Consider the following 25,941-nt stretch of genomic DNA (forward strand, 5'->3'; position numbering starts at 1 on the left):
TTGAGCAGTCCGGCAGATAAGAGTAGTGGGTGAGCAGTTGAATAAATATAGGAAATGCTTCCACAAATTGAAATCAAGAAAACTAGTAACTTTCAGTCTTTTTCCAAATGGCAAATAACAAGTCCTTGCTGCAATTCTCAGGGGTGAGCATCAAGATACCAAGCCTCAAGAATTGTTATGGAGATATTCCCTTGTTGGTTAGGAACAGGCTAAAAGGTATGAATTTTCTTATGCTAAGCAGTAGGATTTAAGCCACAGAGTAGCCCCTTGTGACACATTTTTAATTCTCTAATACAGATGCACAAATGTTTATGTTAGTCTTGCATGTGCATTGATATTGTCCTTTTTTAAATAAAAAAATATACAGAGGTGATGGCTTGTTTCAAAAACAAAAACAAAAAACCCAAAAGTGAACAGATTTTTTTCAGAAGTATTGCAGTTCAGTGGCCCCTCGACATCTGAAAGGAAAATATATACTTTTCAAAAACAGATACTGCAGAATCATAATACAGTAATGTAACAATATATATTGTTCAAAAAGAAAAAAAATAGAAAGGGAGGTAGAATTGCAGTATATTTCAAAAATACACATTCATGCACAGAAATATTGGAGGAGAATGGCTGTCTCATTGAGAGCACCTGGATCAAGGTAGCTGGGGCAAAAAAACAAAAGGACGATGGTCGTTGGAATCTACTACTGACTGACCAATCAAGGAGATGATGCGGGTGAAGCTTTTGAAGAATGAATTGCAAGCATTTCAAAGAGGCACAGTGAAGTAGTGATGGGAGATTTCAATTATCTACCAGAGGCAAATTCTGCTCCATATGCCCCTTTCAAAATATTCCTGGCTTGTGTGGAAAAATAATTTTCTCCTACAAAAAGTGGAGAAAGGAACTAGATCCAGCTATGCTTGACCTGATTCTAACCAATAGAGATGACTTGTGGAGGAAGTGACAGTAAGGGGAGCACAGGGTGAGAGCAACCATATTCTCCTAGAAATCTGGATTTCAAAGAAACCAAAGCAGAGTGTAGCTGGATTAAAAAAACACCAATTTTAATAAATTCAGGAGAATGATGAGGACATGGTAGGAGATCCTTACAAAAAGGGGGGGGGAGTGTGTGGCTTCACAAAAAGCTCAGAGAAGACATTAAATTAAAATGGACACATATAGGAAGTAGAAAGGAGGCCAGGCCACAAGAGTAAGTGGTGCCTCACTTAACGACGACGATCCGTTCCAGGGAAATCACTGTTAAGCGAAAACGTCGTAAAGCGAAATTAAAAACCCCATTGAAACGCATTGAAAACCTTTCAATGCATTCCAGTGGGCTAAAAACTCACTATCCAGCGAAGATCCTCCATACGGCGGCCATTTTCGGTGCCTGTATAGCGAGGAATCCATCCCTAAGCACAGCGGGGAGCCATTTTAAGCACCTGGTGGCCATTTTGAAAACCCAACGATCAGCTGTTTTTGATCGTCGTAAAGCAAAAATCGGTTTCCAAAGCAGGGAACCAATCATCGCTAAGCGAAATTCCCCCATTCAGACCATTGTTTTGTGATTGCAATTGCGATCACAAAAACATCGTCGTAAAGCGGATTCGTCATTATGCGGGGCAATCGTTAAGTGGGGCACAACTGTACAGACAAGTAACAAGGAATTGCAGGGATGGCACTAGGAGAGCAAAAGCTGGAAATGAGCTGAGATTAGTTGGAGACAATAAACATAACAAAAAAGCATTCTTCAGTTATGTGCGTGGCAAAAGACAAACAGTGGCTCAGCTACTCAACAGAGTTGGAAAATAGTAACAGGGGAAAAAAAGGCAGAAGTGCTCAATTCCTATTTTAACTCAGCCTTTTCGCAAAGGACAAACTTTGACCCTACAGACAATGTGAAGTGCAAGTGGGGGGGGGGGAATAGGATTGCAGTTGGAGATTGATAATACAGTGATGCCTCGCTTGACGACATTAATTCATTCCAGCAAAATCATTGTAGAGCAAAAACGTCATAAAGAGAAATGAAAAAGCCCATTGAAATGCATTGAAAACCGTTCAATGCATTCCAGTGGGCTGAATACCTCCTCGTCGAGCGAAGATCCTCCATACGGTGGCCATTTTCAGTTGCCTGTCTTGTGAAAAATGCCTCCTAAAAACAGTGGGGAGCCTTTTTGAGCAGCTGGCGGTCATTTTGAAAACCCGACGATCAGCTGTTTTGATCGTCGTAATGCGAAGAATCTGTTCCCGAAGCAGGGAACCGATTGTCGCAAAGCGAAAAAAACCCATTAAAACATTTTGCAGTTGTGATCCCAAAAACATTGTCATGAAGCGGATTCGTCATTATATGGGGTAATTGTTAAGCAGGACACGACTGTAGTCTAGGAATACCCTACTCACTTGAACAAGTTCTGATCTCCAGTGCCAAATGAACTGCATCCAAGAGTATTGAAGGAGTTGACTGAAGAACTCTTAGAACCACTGTCCATTGTTTTCTTGAAATCATGGGTGAGGTGCCAGATGATTGGAAGAAGGCTAATGGTGTCCCTATCTTCAAAAAAGGAAGAAACTGGGGACTACAAAACCAGTCAACTGACATCAGTTCCAAGGAAAATTTTCGGATAGATTATAAAGTGGTCACTATGTAAGCACCTAGAAAACAATGCAGTAAGAACTAGGAGCCAACACAGGTTTATCAAGAACAAATCCTGCCAGATTAATCTGATCTTCCTGATAGACAGAGGGAATGCAGTAGACATCGCATATCTTGACTTCAGCAAACCTTTTGACAAAGTGCCTCATGATATTCTGATTAGCAAGCTAACTAGGTGTGTGCTGGATAAAACAGCTGTCAGGTGGATACACAGTTGGCTACAGAATGGTATTCAGAGGTGATGATTAAACTGGGTGGACTAACGTACCCCAGGGCTCAGTCCTGGCTCCTGTGCTCTTCAACATGATAGATAAGATATTATAGCACTTTTCAAATACTTGAAAGGTTGTTATACAGAGGAAGTGAAGGATCTATTCACAATCAATTCAGAGTGCAGGTTCAACTTGGATTCAAGTTACAGGAGGCCAGATTTCGGTTGAATATCAGGAAAGACTTCCCAGTGGTTAGAGCAGTATGGCAATGGAGCCAATTACCTCAAGAGGTGCTGAGTATTCCAACACTGGAGGTATTCAAAAGAAATTTAGGCAACCACCTGGCAGATTATCTTTTGATTTGGATTCCTGCATTGAGCAGGGGATTGGACTCGATGGCCTTTTAGGCCCTTTCAAACTTCATGATTCTATGATAAGGGGCTGCGGTGCTAGCAGCTGCTATTAGAAGCCAAGTGAACAGAGGAGAATTGAAGATGACCGAAGGAAGAGTGTTGGAATAGATCACTAGTGCGTATCACACAAGGAGGGGGTGATGGACAGAAAAAATGCCAGATGCGTTTCCTTCTCTTGTCTTTTTATATATGTGCATGCAAATCTTGGCAGAGTGTGAATTCTGGCTTTAAAAAACAGCAACCCTCTAGCTATGCAGCCAAAGCACAGGGACCTATGGATCAGAATTAGCTTCAAGTCTCCCCAGAGTAAACCACCCCTTAATTGGTCTCATTAACTGGTACTTACAGTCTCAATACTCACTCTGAGATACTGGTAAAAGAGAAAAAAAGTTTCTCACAGTTCTGAACAGATCAGAAACAACATACTGTAGGGGAAAAAAGTATTGGTTAAGGGAACAGGCCTTTACTGACTCTAATTCTAGGGACAACAGACTACTGACTGGACTACATGACTAACTGAATACTGAGTGAAAAAGTAGGGAAAAGACTCTTAGACAGAGAGGCATGGCTCACTTCAAAATCAGAGGCAAAGAGGGTGAATGCTGGATTGATTAATAGTTACCCCAGCTCAGAAAGGTCCCTCCCGGTCAAAACTCTTAAAGGCAGCAAACGAAGGTTGTTAAAGCTAAAACAGTAAATTGGTACTCTCAGGTGTAAAGAGCTTCATTTTACTGTGAGTTTTTTTTTAATGTTTCATGTTATGCTGATTGCTTTTTGAGAATCTTTTGTTTCATACATATTGGAAGCCACTTAGAATAATATGTTGCAGAGGAGAAGTCGAGGTAAGAGTGACTAAATAAATAATGTGACATACAGGACTGAAAAAAAAAATGTGGAAAGAATCAGATCCTGTCTGTTGCTTTCATCTCAGGCAGCCTCTTTAGCTGGTATCTCCAACAGGGAGATTCTAAGGCAGAGCTTTTACTTACTGCAGAGGGTCTGATTGTTACCAAGATGAAAGTTCTCTTTAAGCAAAAGGGGAGGTGGGGTGGGGGGGATGGAATAGGATAGATGTTTAAAAAGGCTTTTAAAGCTGGAAAGATGAGTTTTTCAGAGACCTGAAAGGAGCTGGTGCTTTTCTGAAGACCCTGTTTGATATTTGCCCATTCACAGAAAAGATCTTTTGCCTTCTCTCTGTTTAGACACAGAGCTCCGAAATAGATATCCTGGCTAAAAGTGTCAACAGTTTACATGAAAAGAGCATGCTTATTGTTTTCTTTTGTTTTGCTTTTTGCTGGACAGATATGAGTGGGAGGTTTTAAAAAATAACGGCGAGCAAGGTAAAATAAGATTAGGGCAATTTAGAAGGTGTTTTGCTGAAGAAAAAGAAGATGAATTGCTATGGAGGTAAGGATCAAAAATGGGGCAAGCATGTATTCCAAAATGACAAGGAAGAAGAGGCAATGAACTAGAATGGAAGAAAAGAAAGAAAGGATATTAATTAGTGGGTTGGCTGTTAGGCAGCTTCTTCACAGAGGACTAGAATCTTGAGAGTGATCCAAACTATAAAGGAAGGCAAGTACAGAATTTAAAGGAAAAGGATTCTTTGATCACATGAACAAAGGATGAAGATAAGTGTAGCCAGGGCTTTCTCATCTGATACCAAATATGCATGATATATCTGACATTCTTGATTTACAGTCTTCTTCCAGGCAGCTTAGAAAGAAGCATTTTATTCTCTGTTCCCAAATCTATCATTGGTGCCTATCTTATTCATTGTTGTTTAGATTATCTGTACAGGTTGTCACTCAAGAAAGTTGATCTCTTGAACCTGCTTCGGATTTTTGAAAAGAGGAAAAAGACCAGTGTAAAATCTGTAAATTGACTCAGTGCTTTGTACTCTGCCAGGTTAATGAGTCTCTGCATTCAGTAAAGTGCTTTTGTGTGAAAATGTTAATTGCTTTATTTAAAAATGCTACTGTTGGCATTTATTTCTTCTTGCTGGTGTAGCCATTGCACAAGCATGGGTCACCCCATTTCAAAAACTATCAAGACATAGGCTCAGTCTATATTTAGCAGTGATCCTATGCCCTCACAATATTGCCTTTGAAGCGATAATGGAAACGCACGAGCTTTAGGTTTTGAAACCTAACAGGTTTTATTTGGCATAAGCTTTCAAAGACTGCATGCCACTTCAACATGTGTATGAAGTGTTATCCCTGTTGACAAATACTTATACATATCCTGGGGGCAGGATGTAGGGGAGTAGCAAGGGATGGGGACTTGAGTCGCGAGACTTGCTGTCAAGTCACTGGTGTGGTGACTTGACAAGTTCATAACTCTGGGATTATTATTTTTTTTCAATGACTGGGACTCAACTCATGTTTCAGAACCATCCTCTCTTTTTTTCTGGGGGGGAAAAATCTTGTTCTTAATAGGAAGTCGGACTTCGGTCTTGAGACTTAGTACCAAAGACTCAGTCTCAGACTTGGGACTCACACCCAAAGGCTTGCCAACATTCCTGGGAGTGGCCATGCAAAAAGTAGAAGCAAACACTGCTTTTCTTAGCTGTGGGAAGTGATCAAAAACATCCAGGTGCAGGCTAACAGATTCAGATGTTTATGGTGATGAAACATCTTCACCCGATCAGTATATGAAAGAAAGAAGATTAAATTTAACCTTTAGATGAAAGTGGGGTGGTGGTGGTGGTGGAATATACTGTAATACAAAGAGCCAGAAGCAATAGAAAGGGAAGAATTAAAGGTAGTGAAAATTATCGATATACAGGTATTGATCACTGAACAAACAAAAGTTGGGTGGCAACGCATACTGTATCTGAATAGATGAGTACATTAAAGCACGTACTGTAGCTAGATAAAAAAGTGTTATCCAGTTGTTTCCTGTTGGAGTTGTCTTGGAAATCCTTTTGCCCAGAATGGCTAACTTGAGGTCAAAGAGACAAACCAGAATCTGGGCAGGGTGGGCTGTGTGCATGCAAAGTAGTCACAAGCAGGCCTCCTCCTGGCAGGGTATCTGCCAGGAGGAGGCCTGCTTGCAACTGATTATGTAACTGAATTCCTAACTGGATAAGTGAACAGCCTGGGAAAAACGGGAAACTGCATTTGTGATCCTCAGTTGTGTGCATGTTTTGTCTTGGGAGAATGAACTGCCCCCTGATTATTATTATTATTTTTAATAAGGTCATTTTTAATGTCAGATTTGGAGCCATTTATTTTTATGAAAAGACTGGTCTTATGTAAAACGAGGAGGAGTACTGCTGAGCAGCATTTCTGACATACAACATTGGAGGAGAAGCAGGTGTATAAACCCGCGATACTGTGAATTACACTGTTTGGTCTTATAACAGTGTTTTAATGAAAACATGGAGAAGTGTTGCCATCTGGGTCTGCCACTGGGTCTCTTTTCTGTGTCTGCTTCTGTTGTAAGAACTATTCTTGTCAGTCAGTAATCTTTTCAAATTCTGTGAGCAAATATTAGCCTACCACTCAAACCAAGTGAGAAAGATGTGCCATTGCACCAGATGGGCTGAAAGATACTGGTGATACGTTGAAGTGCTATGTTATTCATATCGGGTGTACACTTTTGAAGATTCTTGCTTGGAATGAGTTTAGTCCTATTGATCTGGGTTTTCTTCTCTCTCTTTTTCACTTCATTGAATGGATATTATCATCTGAGAATTTCTTGGTTGAAATTATAGATGAGTGTATTCGTATACAAATATCCCCCCACAGGTGGAAATAATGAGGGTCCAGCCCCATGGGGCCGAACTGTCCACTCATGATTTCGCTGCTGCCGCCGGCTCCGCAGACACTTCCTATCATGCTGTTCTCCGCAATGGATTAGCCACTCTCTGACCTAGCAGAGAGGCCTGTCGTCCCACCTCCTGCCAGGACTGGGCAATTGATTGTGGACAACGACACGATAGGAAGGTTTGATGAGCTTGCATCAGTGGTGAAATCGTGCATGGTCAGTCCGGCCCCATGAGACTGGACCCTCATTATTTCCAACTGTGTGGGGATATTTGTATTCCTATATGAATAGACTGTCAATACTGAAGGATGCCTAAGAGTCATACAAATACGAATGCCCCCATCTGTACAATGGGATCTGTGTAGAAGGTGAATCTGTTACGTGGATTGCTCTAAACTCAGGTTATGGTGGATTGGAAATTTATTGGTGCTCATTTTCTTTGTGTCCAGAAGATGCCATCAGTGAATCTCAGTCAGAGAAAGTAACCATAAGAGTGCCAGTGTTCTAGAGTTATGTGTTCTTGTCAAAACTAAATGATCATTGGTAAATATACAATTAAATGAGTTGGCTGGGTATGCCAAAGCCCCTTTTAGGATAATATTCCTGATGGCTTATAATTTGTTTTTGTGGGAAATATTGGTTTGGAGGGCCTTGATATCCACAGCAGTTAAGATGATCTCTCCTGGGAAAACTTTAAGTCTTGTATATAGCTGTGAGTATAGATGGCTATTTTTAAAGTTTTTAATCTTTATTTTTTCATCTACTGTTTTCTGTACTTGGTTTTAAATTTTGAGTGAACTTCCTTGAACCGATTATGTAATGCCAAAAAAGGAGATTACCTGTATTTAAGATAATTCAGCATTTGTGTATATTTTTAAATTTTTAATTTTTTTTTTAAAAAATTAAAGTTTTAAATGCACCATTTTATCTGTCTTCATTGTAGCTTAAGCAACACCCAGAAGGCTTACACAAGACTATTTGTGTTTGCTCACCTCATCCAGTGAAGGGGCGCTCACTTTGCCTCTGTCATACGTAGCGGACTTCACAAAGATAATAATGCATTTCAGATGTCCTTGGTACTTATGTTCTATTTGTGTATCTTCTTCAGAAACATGCACGGGGTCAGGTGCTGTTTGATTTGGTCTGTGAGCATCTCAACCTCCTGGAGAAAGATTATTTTGGACTCACATTCTGTGACTCAGATAGTCAGAAGGTATGCTTGGATGTCCCAAATAGTCCTATTTGTTCAAGAAGCTGATCAACCAGAACTTACTCTTACATGCTGTCTCTTATCATTTCAGAACTGGCTGGATCCCTCTAAAGAAATAAAGAAGCAGACCCGCAGTAAGTAGTCCAATGGCATGAGAATTTAAGGTTCCCTCCCCACCCCATTTTAATATGGCCACGGCAGCATACTCTTTACATATTTGGAGAATGGGGGAAGGCAGAAGAATCCTCTGCTTCGTAAAATACCATTGTGCTCAGTGAGTTTCCCTAGGAGATTTTACTACTTCCAGATCTGTCTTTAATTGTGCAGTCACTTTGCTTTATTTATAGAATTTTACATACACTCCAGATGTTGTTGGTAACTTCACCTTGTAATCTCCCCAAAGTTTCCTATTGGTGCTGCTTCTTTTTCTTTATTTCTTTTCTTTTATTTATTTTTTTGTAATTATTTTTCATTCCATTAGATCAACAAACAAACAAAACCTGACAGGATGAAAAAAAAAACAATGACACAATTCGATTTGATTGGTGTTGTTAAGGCCTCCTACCTTGCTTGGGCGACAGCTCACCTTTTGTGCTAGGAGCAATCAAGCACCCATAAAAGAAGAGAACCTTAGAGAGCAAATATCTGAGATTCCTTCTGTGCCCCAGATCCTCACTGACACCTGTATAAAGTATTCAGTTATGCTGGGAAATAACAGCGTTATAGTCAAGAATCAGTGATTGTATAAAGTAGTTTATATGAGACTACCATGTGAATGAATAAAAATATTATAATGTATTTTTCATTAAACAAATCCAGGTGTTTATATAGGAAGTACTGTACTTTGAAAATGTTACTAGTTTTCCCGATGAATGAGGCTATACTATATCCCTGTATGTGTATCAGGTGGGCTGTTTTTGCTGGTTTTCTATGAAGTAATCTTCTTACTTAGGGACGTGGTGGCGCTGTGGGCTAAACCGCAGAAGCCTGTGCTGCAGGGTCAGAAGTTCCGGCAGTCATAAGATCGAATCCATGCAACGGAATGAGCACCCGTCTCTTGTCCCAGCTCCTGCCAACCTAGCGGTTCGAAAGCATGCAAATGCGAGTAGATAAATAGGGACCACCTCGGTGGGAAGGTAAACAGCGTTCCATGTCTAAATCACACTGGCCATGTGACCACGGAAAGATTGTCTTCGGACAAAACGCTGGCTCTATGGCTTGAAGAGCGGGATGAGCGCCGCCCCCTAGAGTCGGACACGACTGGACAAAAATTGTCAAGGGGAACCTTTACCTTTACCTTTAATCTTCTTACTTGCTCCTAATACTTCCATTTGACATTTATCTGGAGAGAAAACTCAGCTGTTTTTCTGACCCTCATTCTTCTGCCCTGGTGCTTGTGAACTATTTGAGTTATTTTTTTAAAAAAAATCTTATTTTCTTAGAAACTGTAGAGAAATGCCCCTACCAAAAAAGGCAGAGAATTTTAATTAACATTGCTCCTCTGCAACCCTAGTAGGGTATGTGCCATATAGCTGGTCAAAAGTAAGAAAAAGCCCAGAAATCTTAATCCATAGGCAGGCCTGTTCTACCAACCGTACAGATCAGTTCCCACAATTTAGACCAAAATGTGTCATGAACAGAGAGCTAGTGTGCAGCAGAAGTTATTGACAGTGCAAAGAGCTTCTGATGACTTGAATCCATACAAGATGGAGAGAGAGAGACTGTGTGTATGTGTGTGTCTGTTTTGTAACCGAGATGAAGTAGAGCAAGTGGTGACCTCTGTTCTGAGAAAAACAGGTAAGAAAGTGCAATAATTGTGGCTGGATCATTGTCGCTGGCAGCTTTTCACCTCCTCCTAGGAAGAGGAGAAATCCCTCTAGGAAGTGGCTCCTGGAATAACAGCATCTGGGTAGGTTTGCTGTGCAGTGGTTTGCACAGCAAAGGTCTTTCCCTAACAGCAGGCCCTCTGGGAAACATGAACTTGTTTCCATGACAACAGGAATTTGTTCGTTTTCTCTCTCTCTCTCTCTCTCTCTCTTCTGCTGTGTTGTAGTATGTTGTAGGCTTTAGCAGGCAAGCACAGCGTGCCAGCTGCCTCAGCCATGAGCATCCACTCAAGCACAGATCCCTGCTGATTCTGGGGAGTTTGTCTTCTTTATGGACACTGATAGTTTTCCTTAGAGACGTCGGAACTTGATGGAGGGGCAGAATGTGCAACAACCCAAATAATGGGAACAAGAACTGGAGGTGTAACAAAAAGCGGCTTCCTATAAATATGTCTGCATTCTTCCTTTCTCCTTTGCCCAGGTGGCCCCTGGAACTTTGCCTTCACTGTCAAGTTTTACCCACCAGACCCCGCTCAGCTCACAGAGGATATAACAAGGTGAGTAGAAAGAAGTTCTTCTAAGTGCTGATTCTTGCTTCACCCTCCTAAGCTTGTGTTGAGTTGAAGACTACAACACCCAGTGCTGCCAACCAACTCAACAACAAGCTGCTTTTTTCCATTATTGGCTGAAAAAGGTTACACCATCTATGGATTCATCCCAAAGCCTGCCTCCTTCTTTAAGAGCAACTGAACAGCGTTCCTAGATTTCCAGTTATGAATCTTACAATTTATAAGGGTAATTGGAAGAACGCAGCATGATGGCTTTTAAATATTGTCTTTTTAATGGTGTAAGCCACCTTGTGTCCCTTTAAGGAAAAAGGCAGGGTAAAAATATTTTAAAATAAAATAAATGGCCAGAATTCTATTAAGTACACCCACCAGTGTAACACCATTAGTGTGAATCTCAGTTGTAAATAGCTGCAGTTTAAGAAATCAGTGTAGTGATTTGCTGTTGCATGCCAGTTATGTGCAGGCATGGGATTTTTGGATTCTTTGGACTACAAATATCATAATTCTTCCTTCTGGGACTTCCATTTCACATACCCAAACCTACTGATGCTTAATCCAGTCTCATCTAGAAAAAAAAAGGCATAGACAGGAAGCTAGGCCTGTGCTATGTTTTTGAAGCCTTCCCAGCTTGGACTCTTCTCTAAGTGAGAGACATTAAGGTATTTATAGATATGGGTATGTGAGAACTCCCAGAATGAAGAATTATGGGATTTGTATTCTAAAAATACCAAAAATAGTGTTCCTGGTTGTTTCGTGGCATGCAACAACATACTGACTTCTTAATTAGTGGCAGTTCACTGCTGAAAGTTATGATGATGGAGATAATGCCAGGGTCATTTTTCAGTTGGAGTCATCTTTCAGCTGATCCATTGCTGCTGTCACCTGTCTTGGTTGACAGGAGAAGATAGCTTGTGTTCCGAGCAAGCAGCGGCTATGGCAGTGACAATAGCAGCCGCAGGGGATTGGGAATGGCTGTCCAGATTCCTTTGGAGGACTGAAAACCAAACCAATACATCATTACTTGTTTTGATTTTCACATGAGAGAATTAAACTTTTCAAAAGTTTTCTCCCAACTGGATGAGATTATGAGAGCGATGATGTACCGTACTTTTTGCATTTCGGTGCCTTTTTGCCATACATCTTGTAGATTTCCCTTCCCCAAAAAAATCCCTTGTACTTGGGGCAAAATTTGTTAAGTTACCGTATTTTTCCATGTATAAAATAACACTTTTTCCTAAAATATTTAGAGGAAAAATTGAGGGTTATTTTATACATGGAAGGCGACAGCAGGAGGCAAAGAAGCAGTCATGCTCAGCCACCTCTCGCGGTTGCCCATTGACTGCTGACGCCGATGACGTCCGATTGCCCCCTACAGCGATCATCTCCTTGTGATTGGGCGGTGGTGGCAGCAGCAAGAGGCAGCCGAGCCCGGCTGCTTCTTTGCCTCAGTCTCTGCCTCCTCCTCCTGCTGCCTCTGCTGGTTTGTGGGCTCAGTGATCGTGCAGCCCTTTGACCGCTGCCTTTCCCTTTCTTTTGCTAAGCCCTGTGGGGAAAGCAGAGAGCAAAGTGATTTTGCAGGCCTTTGATCCCTGCTTTCCCCCTCCTTTAGCTAAGCCCTGGGTTTAGGAAGTGGTGGGGAAAGCAGCGATCAATTTTTCTAATTTGGGGTTAGAAAAGTGGGGGTCATCTTATACTTGTAGTCATAAACGGAAAAATACAACACCTTTTTTTGTTGTTCCAATGTGTTAAGATGCCCTTTTTCTTTGAGGACAAGAAAATTTGCTTTCCTTGTATTCTTACAGAAGGCCACCATGCAATTATTGTGTTTTGCCATGCTGTTAAGAAGACATTCACATTCACACACTTCTTTCCCAACAGCCATATTAGTGCAATACTTCTATTTAGCCAGTCCAAAGGGTATAAAAATCTACACACCCTTTTGAGATCTCTACATATTTAAACTAAGCAAAATGTTACAAAAAACAGGTTGCAGGAGGTGAAAGAGAAGAGGATTAAAGAGACCCAATGCTTAAGACATGGTGCTGCATGATAGCTTAAAATGGAACATGGAAAGAGAATTTCTACTTACATTCAGATGTGGCTCTCTCAGGTGGTGTGATTATTTTAGATTTCACTTACAGTAACTGTAAGGAATTCTGGGAGGAAAAAAATCCAACAGCTTGAGTCTTCCACTTTTGAAAGTCTGACTGTAAACTCAGTACTGTTTTGATCCTGAGCAAAGCAGTTTGGCTTCTTTATAAGTGTATTTTTGCATCCTAGGAATTATGCTAAAAGTGGATGTTTACAGAACTCCTGGTGGGCTTTGTTTGGCTAGTGGATGAGATACCTCTCTTGCATCTTCCATTTTAAGTGCTCAAAATCAGCTTCATGACTGCAGTCCCAGATGGCAGCGCAAATACAAGTTATCCAGATGTTTATTCACCTTATTAAAAAAGAAACCTAAACTAGAGGTCCCCAACCCCCGGTCCACGGCCCAGTGCCAATTTGTGGCCTGAGGCAGACCGGGCCGTGGAGACAGAGCTCCTCCCCACCCCCACATGTACTCTCTCATGCACAGCCCCATTGCGCATATGCGCGCATGCCTGCACCCATATGAGCACCCTCATCCCTTCGTGCATGTCCACGTAAGAGAGCACCCACTCCTTTGCACGTACGCACAAGCATGGGGGGGGGGTGCCCCACCTTCTCCAGCCGGTCCGCGGGTTGGGGACTACTGACGTAAACCATCCCTAAATAAATGGCTGTGAAAAAATGGCTATTGTGCTGCTCACTTTCCTTGTGGGCATTCCAACTCTTTGACTTCCTTCCTTCCCTAGATACTACCTATGCCTGCAACTCCGAGCAGATATCATCAGTGGGCGACTTCCATGCTCTTTTGTTACGCATGCACTGCTAGGCTCCTATGCTGTACAAGCTGAACTGGGAGACTATGATAGTGAAGAGCATGTGGGCAACTATGTTGCTGAACTTCGTTTTGCTCCAAACCAAACCAGGGAGCTGGAAGAGCGTATTATGGAGTTACATAAGACTTACCGGTGAGTAAGTTTCTTTTCTTACTGTACCGAGTGCACGAAAGATCCAGGAAGCTTTCTGTCTCATAGTATTTGGAAGAAAAAGCGTCACACAACCCAACACCCTTTTAGAAATACATTAGTTTTTGCCAGATTTTCAGGAATTAGTTGTTTTCATTGCTTTCATTTCTCCTTTTTCTTTCAAAGGGGCATGACACCAGGTGAAGCAGAAATTCACTTCCTGGAGAATGCCAAGAAGCTTTCTATGTATGGTGTAGACCTCCATCATGCCAAGGTACTCTGAGCCTTGAGTCTAGAAGCACATTGCTGGGGACACAACTTTGCTCCTGGAGTCTTCTGCTCCTGGAGGCGTTCCTTCACACTCTTTTGAGGCCTGTGACCTCTCTATTTGTACCTCTCCTCTGCTCCCTTCTTTTAAATGTGTGTATGAAGGCTGCCAAATCATAAGACAGATTTAAAAAAAAACAGAAACCCAATAAAAATGAATTGATTTCTCTTTTGGCCTTAAAACCAAGCTTTCCACTGAGTTTATACTCAAGAATGATTTAATCCTACCTCTCTGTCCTTGTCCAATGCCTAACATTTATTTATTATATTTATACTTCAAGTTTTCTCAAATTGCAGTCTAGTACACACTTTCCTGATTTTAATGTCTATTGACCTGATTGTATTATAATTTTGAAGCTAAAATCCTACCAGGAAAGACTGCATATAAATGTGTAGGTTTGTACTGGAAGTATACTACTGAAACAATTATAATGTACAATGTAGGAAAGTTCCCTCAAAATGGGTTGGGTTGCAAACTAAGTGTACACAGAAACGTCATCTCTGAGCCAATGCACAGAATATAATACTGTAGTTTGGTTATATGGAATTTTCTTAAGGTTTACCAAAGAATAAGATAAGTTATTTCACTGTCATTTTGTTGCCAGAAAATGTTGGTGGCTCATAATTATATACATTGGCAGATGTTTAAGATCAGATTGTTTCTGACATTTATATCATTGTACGACCATGTGATGGGACGTCGTCGGTAGCAAACAAAAGGTGGGTGGAAACTTTATTCCATGAAAGTATTGGAGTGGGCAACTATTACAATTAGAAATGGGCACCACTAGCCGTTTGGCAGTTCAGACCAATTTGTTTATTGGCTAAACAGGTGTTAGGTGCTTCAAAGCCCCGCCTCCTTGATAGGCTCCCACACAGATATTGGGGTAGGGAAGCCAGATTTCTGTCTCTGAGTGGGTACTCACTGACAGAGGTGAACTTTGATGCACTGAATTAGCAGTTTGTGAGCATCTCTAATTATAATATTGATCCTTTTGGCTCATAAGTAATACATCTTTTACCCTGTATCTTTTTCCCTCCGTGCCCATTTTATTTCTGACGTTCACTGCTTTTCTCCTTCCCCTTCTCTATCTGTGTGTGATCTGGCAGTAAGGGCAACAATTTTCTGCATCTCAAGCTTGAGTCATTTAAGGAATTCTATACATTGGAGAAAGTAATCACTTTGGGGTAGGTCAGTACCTTACATCTCACCAGCTTGCTGTCTAGCAAACTCTCTGGTAGAGAAGCTTCTAAAAGGTGAAAAGTACCAAATTTCAGGTGCCAGCTTTGGGCTGCACAAGTATTACAGCATTCTAATGCATGACTTCCAGCCTATTTTCTGGTGGCAAATTCAACAGCACTCGGCTGTCCTCTAGTGCAGTATTTCTTGAATCAGCTCTCAAGAATCAGAATATATGGCAAGATGCCTTAATTCTCCCATTTTGCCTCTTTCTCCTTGTAGTATATATGGCACAGCAGGAAATGTTGCTATTGGCCTGGAGCTTTCCAAAAAGCAGGAAGCTTGTTTGTGAGACAATCCTTGGTCTGCTTCTAGAAAATAAGTAATTTTATATCTTCTTCATTTTAGTCCCTGATGATGAATGTAACTTTAGACCAGCGTGTATGAATGTAGCCCCCTTGGTTTTTTTGTTTTGTTCTTTGGAGTTCATAACTAGCTGGTAAAGCCAGTATTGGTGGATTAGGGTAATTATAATCTAACAACATTTGTATGGCTGGAGTTGCCCACTCTTGCTTAATTATGTGGTGCTTTTTAGTTCATTGATGAAGCCTATAGCCTTTCTCTTCGCTGATAAAACACCCCCTCTGACGCACTCCTGCCAGCTTTACTATTGTGCCCTGTTTATTTAGGCAAACATCTGTTACTTGCTGGTGTACCCACTGCACCATAAAGTAAGATGCTCTATACTAAAAGCATCTCTGACATCTTTCTAAGAATTGAGATATCATGCTGCTCCCCACCACAGCCCTCTTTTCTCCTGGCTAAGCTAGAAAGATAGAAATCTGTTTTTCCTGCAGTTAGAACGAGGGACTCGGCTCACTGGTGGAAACCCACTGGTCTTTTTCTAGCTCAAGTGTCAGCATTGTTTTAGTATGTGGTTATTTGAAACAGATGGAGACGAAAGCTGACAGTGGCTCACTTAGAATTTAGAAAAATAGTGTATTGACTTGCCACCGTTCCTTTCCTGCATTACATTCTTACTGATGACCCGTTTAAGGTAATACCCTGGCATCGAACAGAGGCTTTGAGGATTTGCTCTCGATATCCTCCTGGCTTTGTATTGGCAGGTTTTTATATGCCTAACACAACTCCCTCTGTGTTTTTATTTCCTCCCATGGCCCTGCTTCAGGATTCAGAAGGCATTGACATCATGCTGGGTGTTTGCGCCAATGGCCTTCTTATTTATAGGGACAGGCTGAGAATAAACCGTTTTGCTTGGCCCAAGATCCTCAAGATTTCCTACAAGAGGAGCAATTTCTACATCAAAATTCGACCTGGTGAGGTAAGCATCTCCTATTCAAAAGAAAGAAGAACTTTATCTGAAAGCAGACACTTTGCTAGATAATGACCTATAAATCAATTCCCAGAGAGAATCTGAATCTTAGAAAAATCCATTTTCTCCTTGGGTTAATGGGTACTTGATGGGTCCACATATATAGCCTTGATGTAATTAGCCAAACATTATTTCTGGTGACTAGAGTCTCCAGAAATATGCTGGAATATTAATCTAACTGGTCTTTCAGTCTACACTAGATTATGGAAAATGAAAGAAAGAAAGAGAATTTTAACCATGTTTATGTTCTTTGCGGCCCAGTGCAAGATGAAGCAAGACCCTGCCTCTCCCCTGAGATCTGTATGTACAGAGAGGACTCTGAACTTGGAAAGGTTACTTGTTTGGACTATAACTCCCAGTGGCCATTCTGGGCAGATAAGTTCTGGCAATATTGTCCAAAACAGTAATTTAGCCTGGCACTGTTTCCTCATAATTTTACACACAGCCTTAAAACAGGAAAGAAGTCAGTCTCTTTCACTGATGCCCCCCCCCCCGCTTCTACAATAGCTGTGATGCTTCCAGGTACAGGAGTTCTACAACTACCAGATAGAATCATCCTTGCATAGTTATTCCATCTTTAACAAATTTTCTTTGGTAAGAAAAATGATGGAGGAAGAGATGGAAAGATTGCCCAATAAAAGCCTCATCTGGAAACACACCTAGTTTCCTGGTACAAAGTGAGGGACTGGTTTCTCCCATTCTTGACTATTCTCTGTGTGTGTGCCAGAAGACTTAGAGAAAGGGAAAGGATCTTGTGAGTCTTATGCTTGGCAAGGCTCCCCTCTGTGCTTGGGTTTTCTGCAGTTCACCAGTAACTCAATTGGAAGGGATGTTTGTGTTGGTTGTCCCTCGCAAGGTTATCCAAAGGGATGAAAATATTTGACAGTAAGAACTGAGAAAACAACTACATGGCCAATTACCACAGAATTTGCTTCACTTGTAAAACAAGTGTATTTGATTTTTAAAAAAAGTTTTCCTAATGTACATGGCTGAAATGTAGTGTGACATGTGAGTGGGGAAGATCCCTAGACTAGCATACTTGACTAGGAGTCAGGGAAGTTCTACCCAGCTTGTCTGCAAAGAACACCTAGTATATTTGCACTGGCATATACCCTCTCTCTGGGTCCTCCTGAGCCGTATCGGGAAACACTTGCAACTTTTCTTCCTGCCTCTTCAGCATCATGGCGTCCCACCAACCCCTCCTGTGTCTCTTTCCTGTATAAGAACCCTGCTCGATGTGGGGGATTTTTTGACTCAGTTCAGTTGGTGTTTCAGCTGCTTCACATGATCCTTGGGCAGAGTCTCACTGTGCTGCAGGGTTCTCAGGTACACCTCCTCCTCCTCCTTTCACTTTTGCTGTGGAGTACAGGATTCTTCTGGGCTACAAACCATTAAAGGATCAGCAGAAGTGGGACGAGGAAAGAAGAAAAAGAACAAGGGGGTGCAGTGGGCTGGAATGCGAATTGCATCACAACCAGCATGAACAGGGAACTCCTGAATCAATCCGCAGCCCCAGTGTGGGCACTGTTTGCAATTTCAGCCACAATACAAGCTGTGAATCAAATCATAGCAAAGCTGAATCATTCTGACTCACCTCTGCAACGTAGCCACACCCTGAGTTTCTAATCTTGAAAAGGTCCAGTACATATTAGTTTGCCCCCATCTCAGGCTGACATAATGCTTTCCATAACAGATATTGGTACAATTGGAGTGCAGCTGCCATGTTCTGTATCTGTGAAGTAATCCAGGTGCGGTTATCTGGAAGTTGAGTCATGGCAACTTCTGTAGGATAGATCAAGGGTCTCCTACCAACTCTCCTCAGGCTGAAGAAGCTACTTGGATGTGTAGCAAAATGTTTCAACCTAATAACAAAGACGTCCAGTTGCCATGACTCAACTTCCAGGTCATGTGACCCATGGTGGCTGGGGTATACCGACAGCTATAATCCAAAAAATGTGACTTTTTCTGTTTTTACTCATAGGACAGAGGCTGACAATGCTTGATCATAATTTTTGGTCTTTTGTTTCCTGCATTTTTAGTATGAGCAGTTTGAGAGTACCATTGGCTTCAAGCTTCCCAACCACCGCTCAGCTAAAAGGCTCTGGAAGGTTTGCATTGAGCACCACACATTTTTCAGGTGAGACTGGGGGGTGGGGAGGGGAGGGTGAGTAGATGCTGTCTAGAGGGGCGGGGTAGAAATCAAATAAATAAATAAATAAATAAAATAGGGGTGATGAATGAAGTCTTTTTCCTGTACAGTGAGGAGCTGCAGATATACAGTATGCAAGAAGATTGACTAGGGAAGTTTGAATCTCTTCTTGGCCATAAGGCTTACCAAGTGGCATTGCGCAATTCACTTTCTCGTGGCCTGTCCTACTTCCCAAGGTAATTGTGAAAACAGCAACTGATCTGAAAATCTAAGCGATTATCAGAGCAGCTTGTAGAATAAGGTCCCTCCAAATGCAATCCATATCGTGGAATTACCATCTGAGGCATTCTGGCTGTGATGAGAGTCCTGGTTCCTCCTTGGCCTCATTTTTATTATCGACCACATCTGAGAAAATAACTCTGGCTCTTTGCTGTACAACAGAGAGAGCAGCTGTAGGAAATAAAGCATATTGATGACAAACCCATACGGGGGGTTGCACAAGAGAGATTACGTCTGATCTGTAAAGAGTGTGGCATGATGGAGTAACAGGAAATGCTTCCTCTAACAGAAAAAGAGTTTCTTATAAAGTGTGCTTTCTTCCATGGATATGAAGGAAAGATTCACAGGATAATCTGCATCATGAGTTGGTTCCATGTGCTGCTTGTCAACATTGATTTATGATATTGCCTGTTTTCCATCCTTAAATGCTACACTGCTGTTTGAACTGTTAAATTTTCATGTCAGTGGCCAAATGTACGTAATTTGCAAATTGGTCTTTAAATTTTGGTTCTTTAGTTTCTTGAGTTACAAAAACCCATTTCTACACAACTGTTTTTTTTAAAATTTCATTGAAACATCAGTCCTTGTAGGATTAGAGACATTTTCCACAAATCGGAAAACACACAAATACTTCTCATGGCTGCCTCCCTTCAATGCCCAAGTTCACATGTATAACACAGGGTCTTTATCAGACTAGTGCTTAGTCATTGGCATGTATGAATACGACATCTGTATTCCTGTTCCCATCTTCAAATCTGTATGGGAAGGAGAACAAACCGTGAACACACCTGGAAACTGCAGCTTCTTAGTGACATCTCAAAAACCACATCTTGAGGTTTTGTCTGTTGTACCCCTGGAACAAGTGCAGGTGTGTAGAGTTTGATACCTAATGCTCAATTCAATATTTGAATGATTCTAAAGAGGGAAACCTAGATTTCTTGTCTATGGCCAGGGAGAGGAGGTGAAAGCATGTGAGCAGTCCAAAACATCAAAAGATAGATGTAAGCAAAGTAGGACTTTTAATGAGCAGGTAAAAGGAAATATATGCACGTTTGCTGAAATTGTTCAGATTAGCAGAAAATGGAGCCCACAGTATGAATAGAACTGAAAGTGGCTGTATAAACTACTATTTCTGACACAGTTGTCTCATCTATCTTTTGTGCCATCGCCAGAGCTTGGAAAAGTTACTTTTTTTGGACCTTAACCTCCCAGAATACCCAGCTGTATAAGCTGACTGGGGGGATTTTGGGAGCTGTAGTCTAAAAGCATAACTTCTCCCAGCTCTTTTTACAGAATATCAAGGGAATTTGACCTTTTTAAATGGAGCACAGGAACTAATCATTGTCCTGTGTAGTTCTGGCCTCACATTTCTCAAAGCTTCTACTTCTGTCTTATTCTGAAACGTTGTCTGCCTTGTCAGACAAATATTTTATACAGCAAGAGACACTGCCATATCTGTCACCCTGTAGGCTTTCTGTGACATCCTTTCCCCTTTAACTGTTACTTGAAAAGTGTTTGGTATTTCTGGATGGATTTAGAAATTGTGCTTGTTTAGAAGATGTCAATAAAAACCAAATGTGTCTGGCTGTGAGTTTGTGTCAGTTTGGGCAGGCCTCCACATAGTGCAAGGAAATCTTGTTTTCTGTGTGGTGCTTTCTCATTTAGGAATTGAAACGAATTTCCAACTAACCCAGATTTTTTAAAATGACATCTGATTCATGGGCTACAAGCCTTTCTGCTGTTTTTATATGAAAGAAAATGCGAACACCAGATTGTTCCCTCCCATTTCCCTTTTCCCAGATGATGTGCAAATAAAATGCACACATCTAAACATCTGCTTGAATAATGCATACAAACACATTCTAATCAATGGGAGAGTGTATAAAATATGTACATTAAACAAAATCTGCCTACCTTGGGAATCATGCATACCTCTGTTTCCATATGCAATAGGAAATAATCTTGCCAACCAATGTGGAACTTGAATAGGTTGAGAGTATTGATGGAATTCCAAGAAATGCAGTGAAAATAAAACTAACATGTTCTCACCTCCATATTCCCAGCCATTTGCAAGTAAATAAATCAACAAGGCTAGTACCTCTATTTTGGAGGGGCAAAACTTCTGAGAATAATGCAACATGCTTGAAAAGAGAGGTCAGCTCTGCCTCTAGCTCTGAAGGAAGCAAGGCAGGGAAGCATATTAGAATTTAACTTCAGCTAGGATTTGGCAACTCTGCAAGTGCAGGACTTTAGTTTGCATCTAGCAAAAGGCCTTAATCCAAGTTAATGATGTAATGAATACTCATTAATTTCCTCACTTTTGCTGAAAAGGGTGTCTCAGCATGTCAAAAAATTCACTGAAAAAACTGTCAACTACAGCAAAATTTTGGGTCCTGCCAAAAGTCCTGCACATTTTTTATCAGCAGAAGCATTAGAAAAAAACACATTTTGTGCCAAAAAAAGCTATTTTTCACCAAACATTGTTCATAGTGCTGCTGCCTAGTGTAGTAAATGAGTAGGCCCATTTAATTAAGGAGGATTTAGTGAGTAAATTCCTTTGTACGTTCCATAAATTGAAACGTGCCTACATTAAGTGAGAGTTACTTTAGCATAGTAAGTCAGAGTTGGCATAGGCACATTGAAATCAATGCAACTTGGTCACCAAAGTTCTACTCCCTAATTCTTTTCCCTTCACCAAACTGGGAGGCTCCATATTGATTGGACCAAAACATTGGCTATTTCTTGATTTTTAATGGGAATCTATCTTGCAAATTTCTTTATCAAAGCTCAAGAGTCATAAATGGCTATAACAAAAGTTGCTCCCTAGAATAAGAATAGTACCTTCCCCTCAAAATCAGTCATTGAAGACTGATAGGTGCTGCATTTAAAACTTCACACAGCTACATAGATAACCTGCAGAAGACTGTTAAGAATTACCATTTGTGATGGATGTGAACATGGTCATCATTGTTGACGTCATCAACTTTATCATCATCATCTTTATCTGTGGTGGTTTGACTTATTCAGTTGGGGAGTTTAGTTGTGAAGTTGGTGGCCAGGAGTTTGAATCTCTATTGAGCATCTTGGGAGAGGGGGCAGCGAAGATCACCCAGAGAGTGTGCGGCTAATGGGGTTGTGTGTCTTGCCACATGTGTAGCCTTCAGCAAGCAGCACAGTCACATAGTGCCACCAGAGGAGGAACTGAAACCCTAAGAAGGTCACTATACATTGGAATTGTTTTGATTTATTATTATTATTATTATTATTATTATTATTATTATTATTATTATTATTATTATTATTATTATTATTATTATTATTATTATTATTATTATTATTATTATTATTAATTGGGGTGTTTCTTGATTATATAATGAAAAATAATTATTTACTTTTTTGGGACATTAGATTTCATCTAATTTTATATACGATATAATATATGAGACTACATATTTAATCTAATGTTATTTGTCCTGGAAAAAAAAATGGAAAGGCAAATAATTTGACATTAGATTTCAGTGTTAGCATTAGAATTTTGACAGACTGGGGAGATGACACAACTGTAGGATTAAGAGCAGACTGTTTCTAATTAAAAAGATTGACTTCATTTGCGTCTTACATCAATATCTATATATCACTCCAATTTGATACTCTTTTGAATTAGGCTGGGTACTTTGCACTCTGCTCCTAAATGAAACGCTAATCTGTTTAACATTCCCTACCTTCTCTGTCCTACAGATTAGTTTCACCAGAGCCTCCTCCAAAGGGCTTCCTAGTTATGGGCTCCAAGTTCCGCTACAGTGGGCGAACACAGGCTCAAACACGACAAGCCAGTGCCCTGATCGATCGTCCTGCCCCATACTTCGAGCGCTCCTCTAGCAAACGGTACACCATGTCTCGCAGCCTCGATGGAGGTATGCCCCAAATTGGGGAGGGGGAGGGAGATTGGTACTCTGGTGGGCATGGGGAGGCTTTTGTTGATGAGACTGAGATGTATAAAGACATGGTGGGTGGGCGGAGGCTAGAGCAGCAAAGGTATTATTTCTTACCGTCGGGTTCTACAACACCTTTTTTCCATGCTAATGACAGATCCCTCAACTGGTGAGGGACTATAGGAACCCTTTGCCAAGGTTGCCCATAATGCAGCAGTGCAGTACAAGGGAATCCTAGACAGAAGATGATGCTGTTCAGCAACTCCCAGAAAAGAGCAGAAATATAGGTGTTGCTTAGAATAGGCACAACAGCTTTAAGCAACATTCTAATTCAAATATTTGAAGATCTTCATTCCTGAACAAGAGGAAGTGATACAAATTTATAGTGATGTGATATGACGGAAAACCGTGGCAGGAGTTCTGAATTTTTGCTTATTTTATTCATTTTCCTGTGACCTTTCAGCCATTCTCAGGCTGGATAGTGAGTGAGCCATTTATGCAGACCCATTTTATGCTGGCTTGTGTTCTTGAGGGCTACTTTTATTAACACCCACCTCCTGGGTCCCATCAGTGCTCTTCATATGCACTGCAATTTAAACAAATCAGTGACTGAGAATATTGATTAAGAAACAAACCACTTAACAAGAATCAAGCAATCATCAATATGAGCAGGCTGATGTAAAATAACTGCTGGATGAAATTGCCCATGACAGGACTCACAGTTGTGGTACAGTACTTTACTGTTTGGTCAATATTGGAATCCAGTATACTGCAAATGAAAATCTCCAGAATGATGAACTCTCCAATCTGATATGGTTCCATTAACACTTTGAATGAACCACAGCTTCATAAAGTGTGCTATGCAACTTCTGGATCTGTTGTTTTTCGGCAAGTGATAGAGAATTTTCTCTTGCTTCTTAGTTAAGAAAATTATATCCCCTTAAGCAACCCAACTTTGTTTAATTTTCTTTTTATTCTCTCCATCTTGAATTACTATCTACGTGTTATTACCTGCTAATTTATTTCTGTTGTTTTACTTTGTGTTCTGTGAGCCACCCAGAGTAGACTATGTCTAGATGGGTGCCATACAAGTTCAACAAACAAACAAACCTATTCTTTGGAGAAAAAATGGGAAGCAGCAGGCAATAGCATTAATAGTGCAGGAGGAATTTATTTATTTATAAAATATTTTTACCTCATCTTACTTCTTGAAAAGGACCCAAGGAAGCTTAAAACATTGAAAGACAATACTTAAAGTTGAAAATAATGAGTATACGATGGTGGTTAACATCATTAAAAGACAATATTTAAAGCTGAGAACAATGATTATGAGGAGGTATCTTACATCATCAAAATGTAATACTAAAACTAAGAACAATAATTATAGAAATATTAAAAAGGGAAAAAGTCACTCTGAGAAATGGAAAACCCAAAAATGGAAAACACAAGTAGTACTAAAAATCCAGTCAAAGCAGTAATGCATAACAAGCCATCTAAAAAGCACATACAGGTAGCTGGTTTACTGAGGGAAGGCTTGCATGAAGAGAGAAGTCTTTGCCTGCTTGCAGAAGGACAGCAAAGATGGGACCAATCTAGCCTCCTGTGAGAGGGAGTTCCAAAGTCTGGGAGCAACAACAGAGGAAGGTCTCTTCTGTGTCCCCACCAGAAGCACCTGTGAAGGTGGTGGTACCAAGAGAAAACCCTATCCTGAGGATCTTAACACCTGAGCTGACTCATATTGGGATACCATCTTTGAGATAGCTTGGATCCAGGCCACTCAAGGCTTTATAGGTTGAAACCAGCACTTCAAATTGTGCACAGAAACTGATCAACAGCCAGTTTGGTCCAGAATAGGTAACAGAGAGAAACTAGAATAATTTAATGGCCCATTCACACCTCCTTCCATGTTGGATTGTCTACTTGTTACATTATGTGTATGGTGTCATGTCGGAACCAACTTACACCAATCTTAATAGGGCTTTTGAAATGAAATTAATGTTCTAAGTGCCCTCCATTAGTTTCAGTGGCTGAGAAGGTATCTGAACCCAGGTCTCCTGAGTCCTACACCACCAGAGTTAAGAAAAGTTAATTTTGAGACAACAACTCCGTGAATCTACTGGCAATGCTGGAAGTTGTAGTCTGTGCTCTGAGTTCTGGTTATAACTACAACAATGTAATCAGCATGCATCAAATAGTCACACTACTTTCTCTTTTTTTAAAGCAAACAGATTTGTGATTTGCAATAAATGTATAGAACAACTGCATATCAATACAGTTAGGTAATTCAATTAATTGGGTACCTGTATATGAAGCCAAAGGTCAAGGATTCGATTCTTTGTTGTGGCTTTCAGGAGAAAAGCCAGTCCGCATAGCCTTGGGCAAGCTCTAGAGTCCCAGAATGCCTGCAGAGGAAATGAATGATATAACACTTCTGAGTACTCTGTACTTAGAAAACCCTGGGAAGGGTCATTATATTTATGTTGGAATCAATTTGACAGGGCATCGTTATTGTTGTTACCTGTTAATACTAGTCAGTCAGCAGAGCCAGTGATTCAAACTATAGATCACTATACAGATAATAGTCATATTTAGTCTGAATATCTACCTCCTTTGATCCGTTATTTACTTTTACTTTACTTATACTGTATTGAACTTATACCCAGCCCCTCTAGACAAGGTCTACTCGCGGCAGCTTACATGAGTAATAAAGTACAATAATATAACATACATAATAATAAAAACCTACTAACTAATACGTATATACATTATCAAGATGGGGATAGTTAAGAAACAAATCAGTTAATTGACTGGAGGGAAGGCCTGCCTAAAGAGCCAGGTTTTTAAATTGTTTTTTATAGTATAAAATATAGCAAATTTCACAAACTATTCTCTTGATGTAACAAGGTTTCATACTAAGCAAGAAATGGCTCCAGTCCAGCTGAGTATATGTACTTAAGGGCTGTTAAGTATTTAAATTCAAAGA

General features: G+C 40.6%; 1 protein-coding gene across 46 annotated transcripts in view; it reads left to right on the forward strand.

The window, feature by feature from the left end:
- The window catches only part of EPB41L1 (erythrocyte membrane protein band 4.1 like 1), a 229,148-nt gene that overhangs the window by 162,824 nt on the left and 40,383 nt on the right, over positions 1 to 25,941 (forward strand). For all 46 annotated transcript variants that reach the window (XM_072996982.2, XM_072996991.2, XM_078393198.1 and 43 more), the window contains 8 exons: positions 8,149 to 8,253; positions 8,342 to 8,384; positions 10,558 to 10,633; positions 13,483 to 13,701; positions 13,885 to 13,972; positions 16,395 to 16,547; positions 18,638 to 18,735; positions 22,765 to 22,940. In XM_072996982.2, coding sequence (XP_072853083.2) covers positions 8,149 to 8,253; positions 8,342 to 8,384; positions 10,558 to 10,633; positions 13,483 to 13,701; positions 13,885 to 13,972; positions 16,395 to 16,547; positions 18,638 to 18,735; positions 22,765 to 22,940 — 958 coding nt within the window. The remainder of the gene's footprint in view (positions 1 to 8,148; positions 8,254 to 8,341; positions 8,385 to 10,557; positions 10,634 to 13,482; positions 13,702 to 13,884; positions 13,973 to 16,394; positions 16,548 to 18,637; positions 18,736 to 22,764; positions 22,941 to 25,941) is intronic.

This window comes from Pogona vitticeps, chromosome 4, assembly GCF_051106095.1.
Source record: "Pogona vitticeps strain Pit_001003342236 chromosome 4, PviZW2.1, whole genome shotgun sequence".
NCBI lineage: Eukaryota > Metazoa > Chordata > Lepidosauria > Squamata > Agamidae > Pogona > Pogona vitticeps.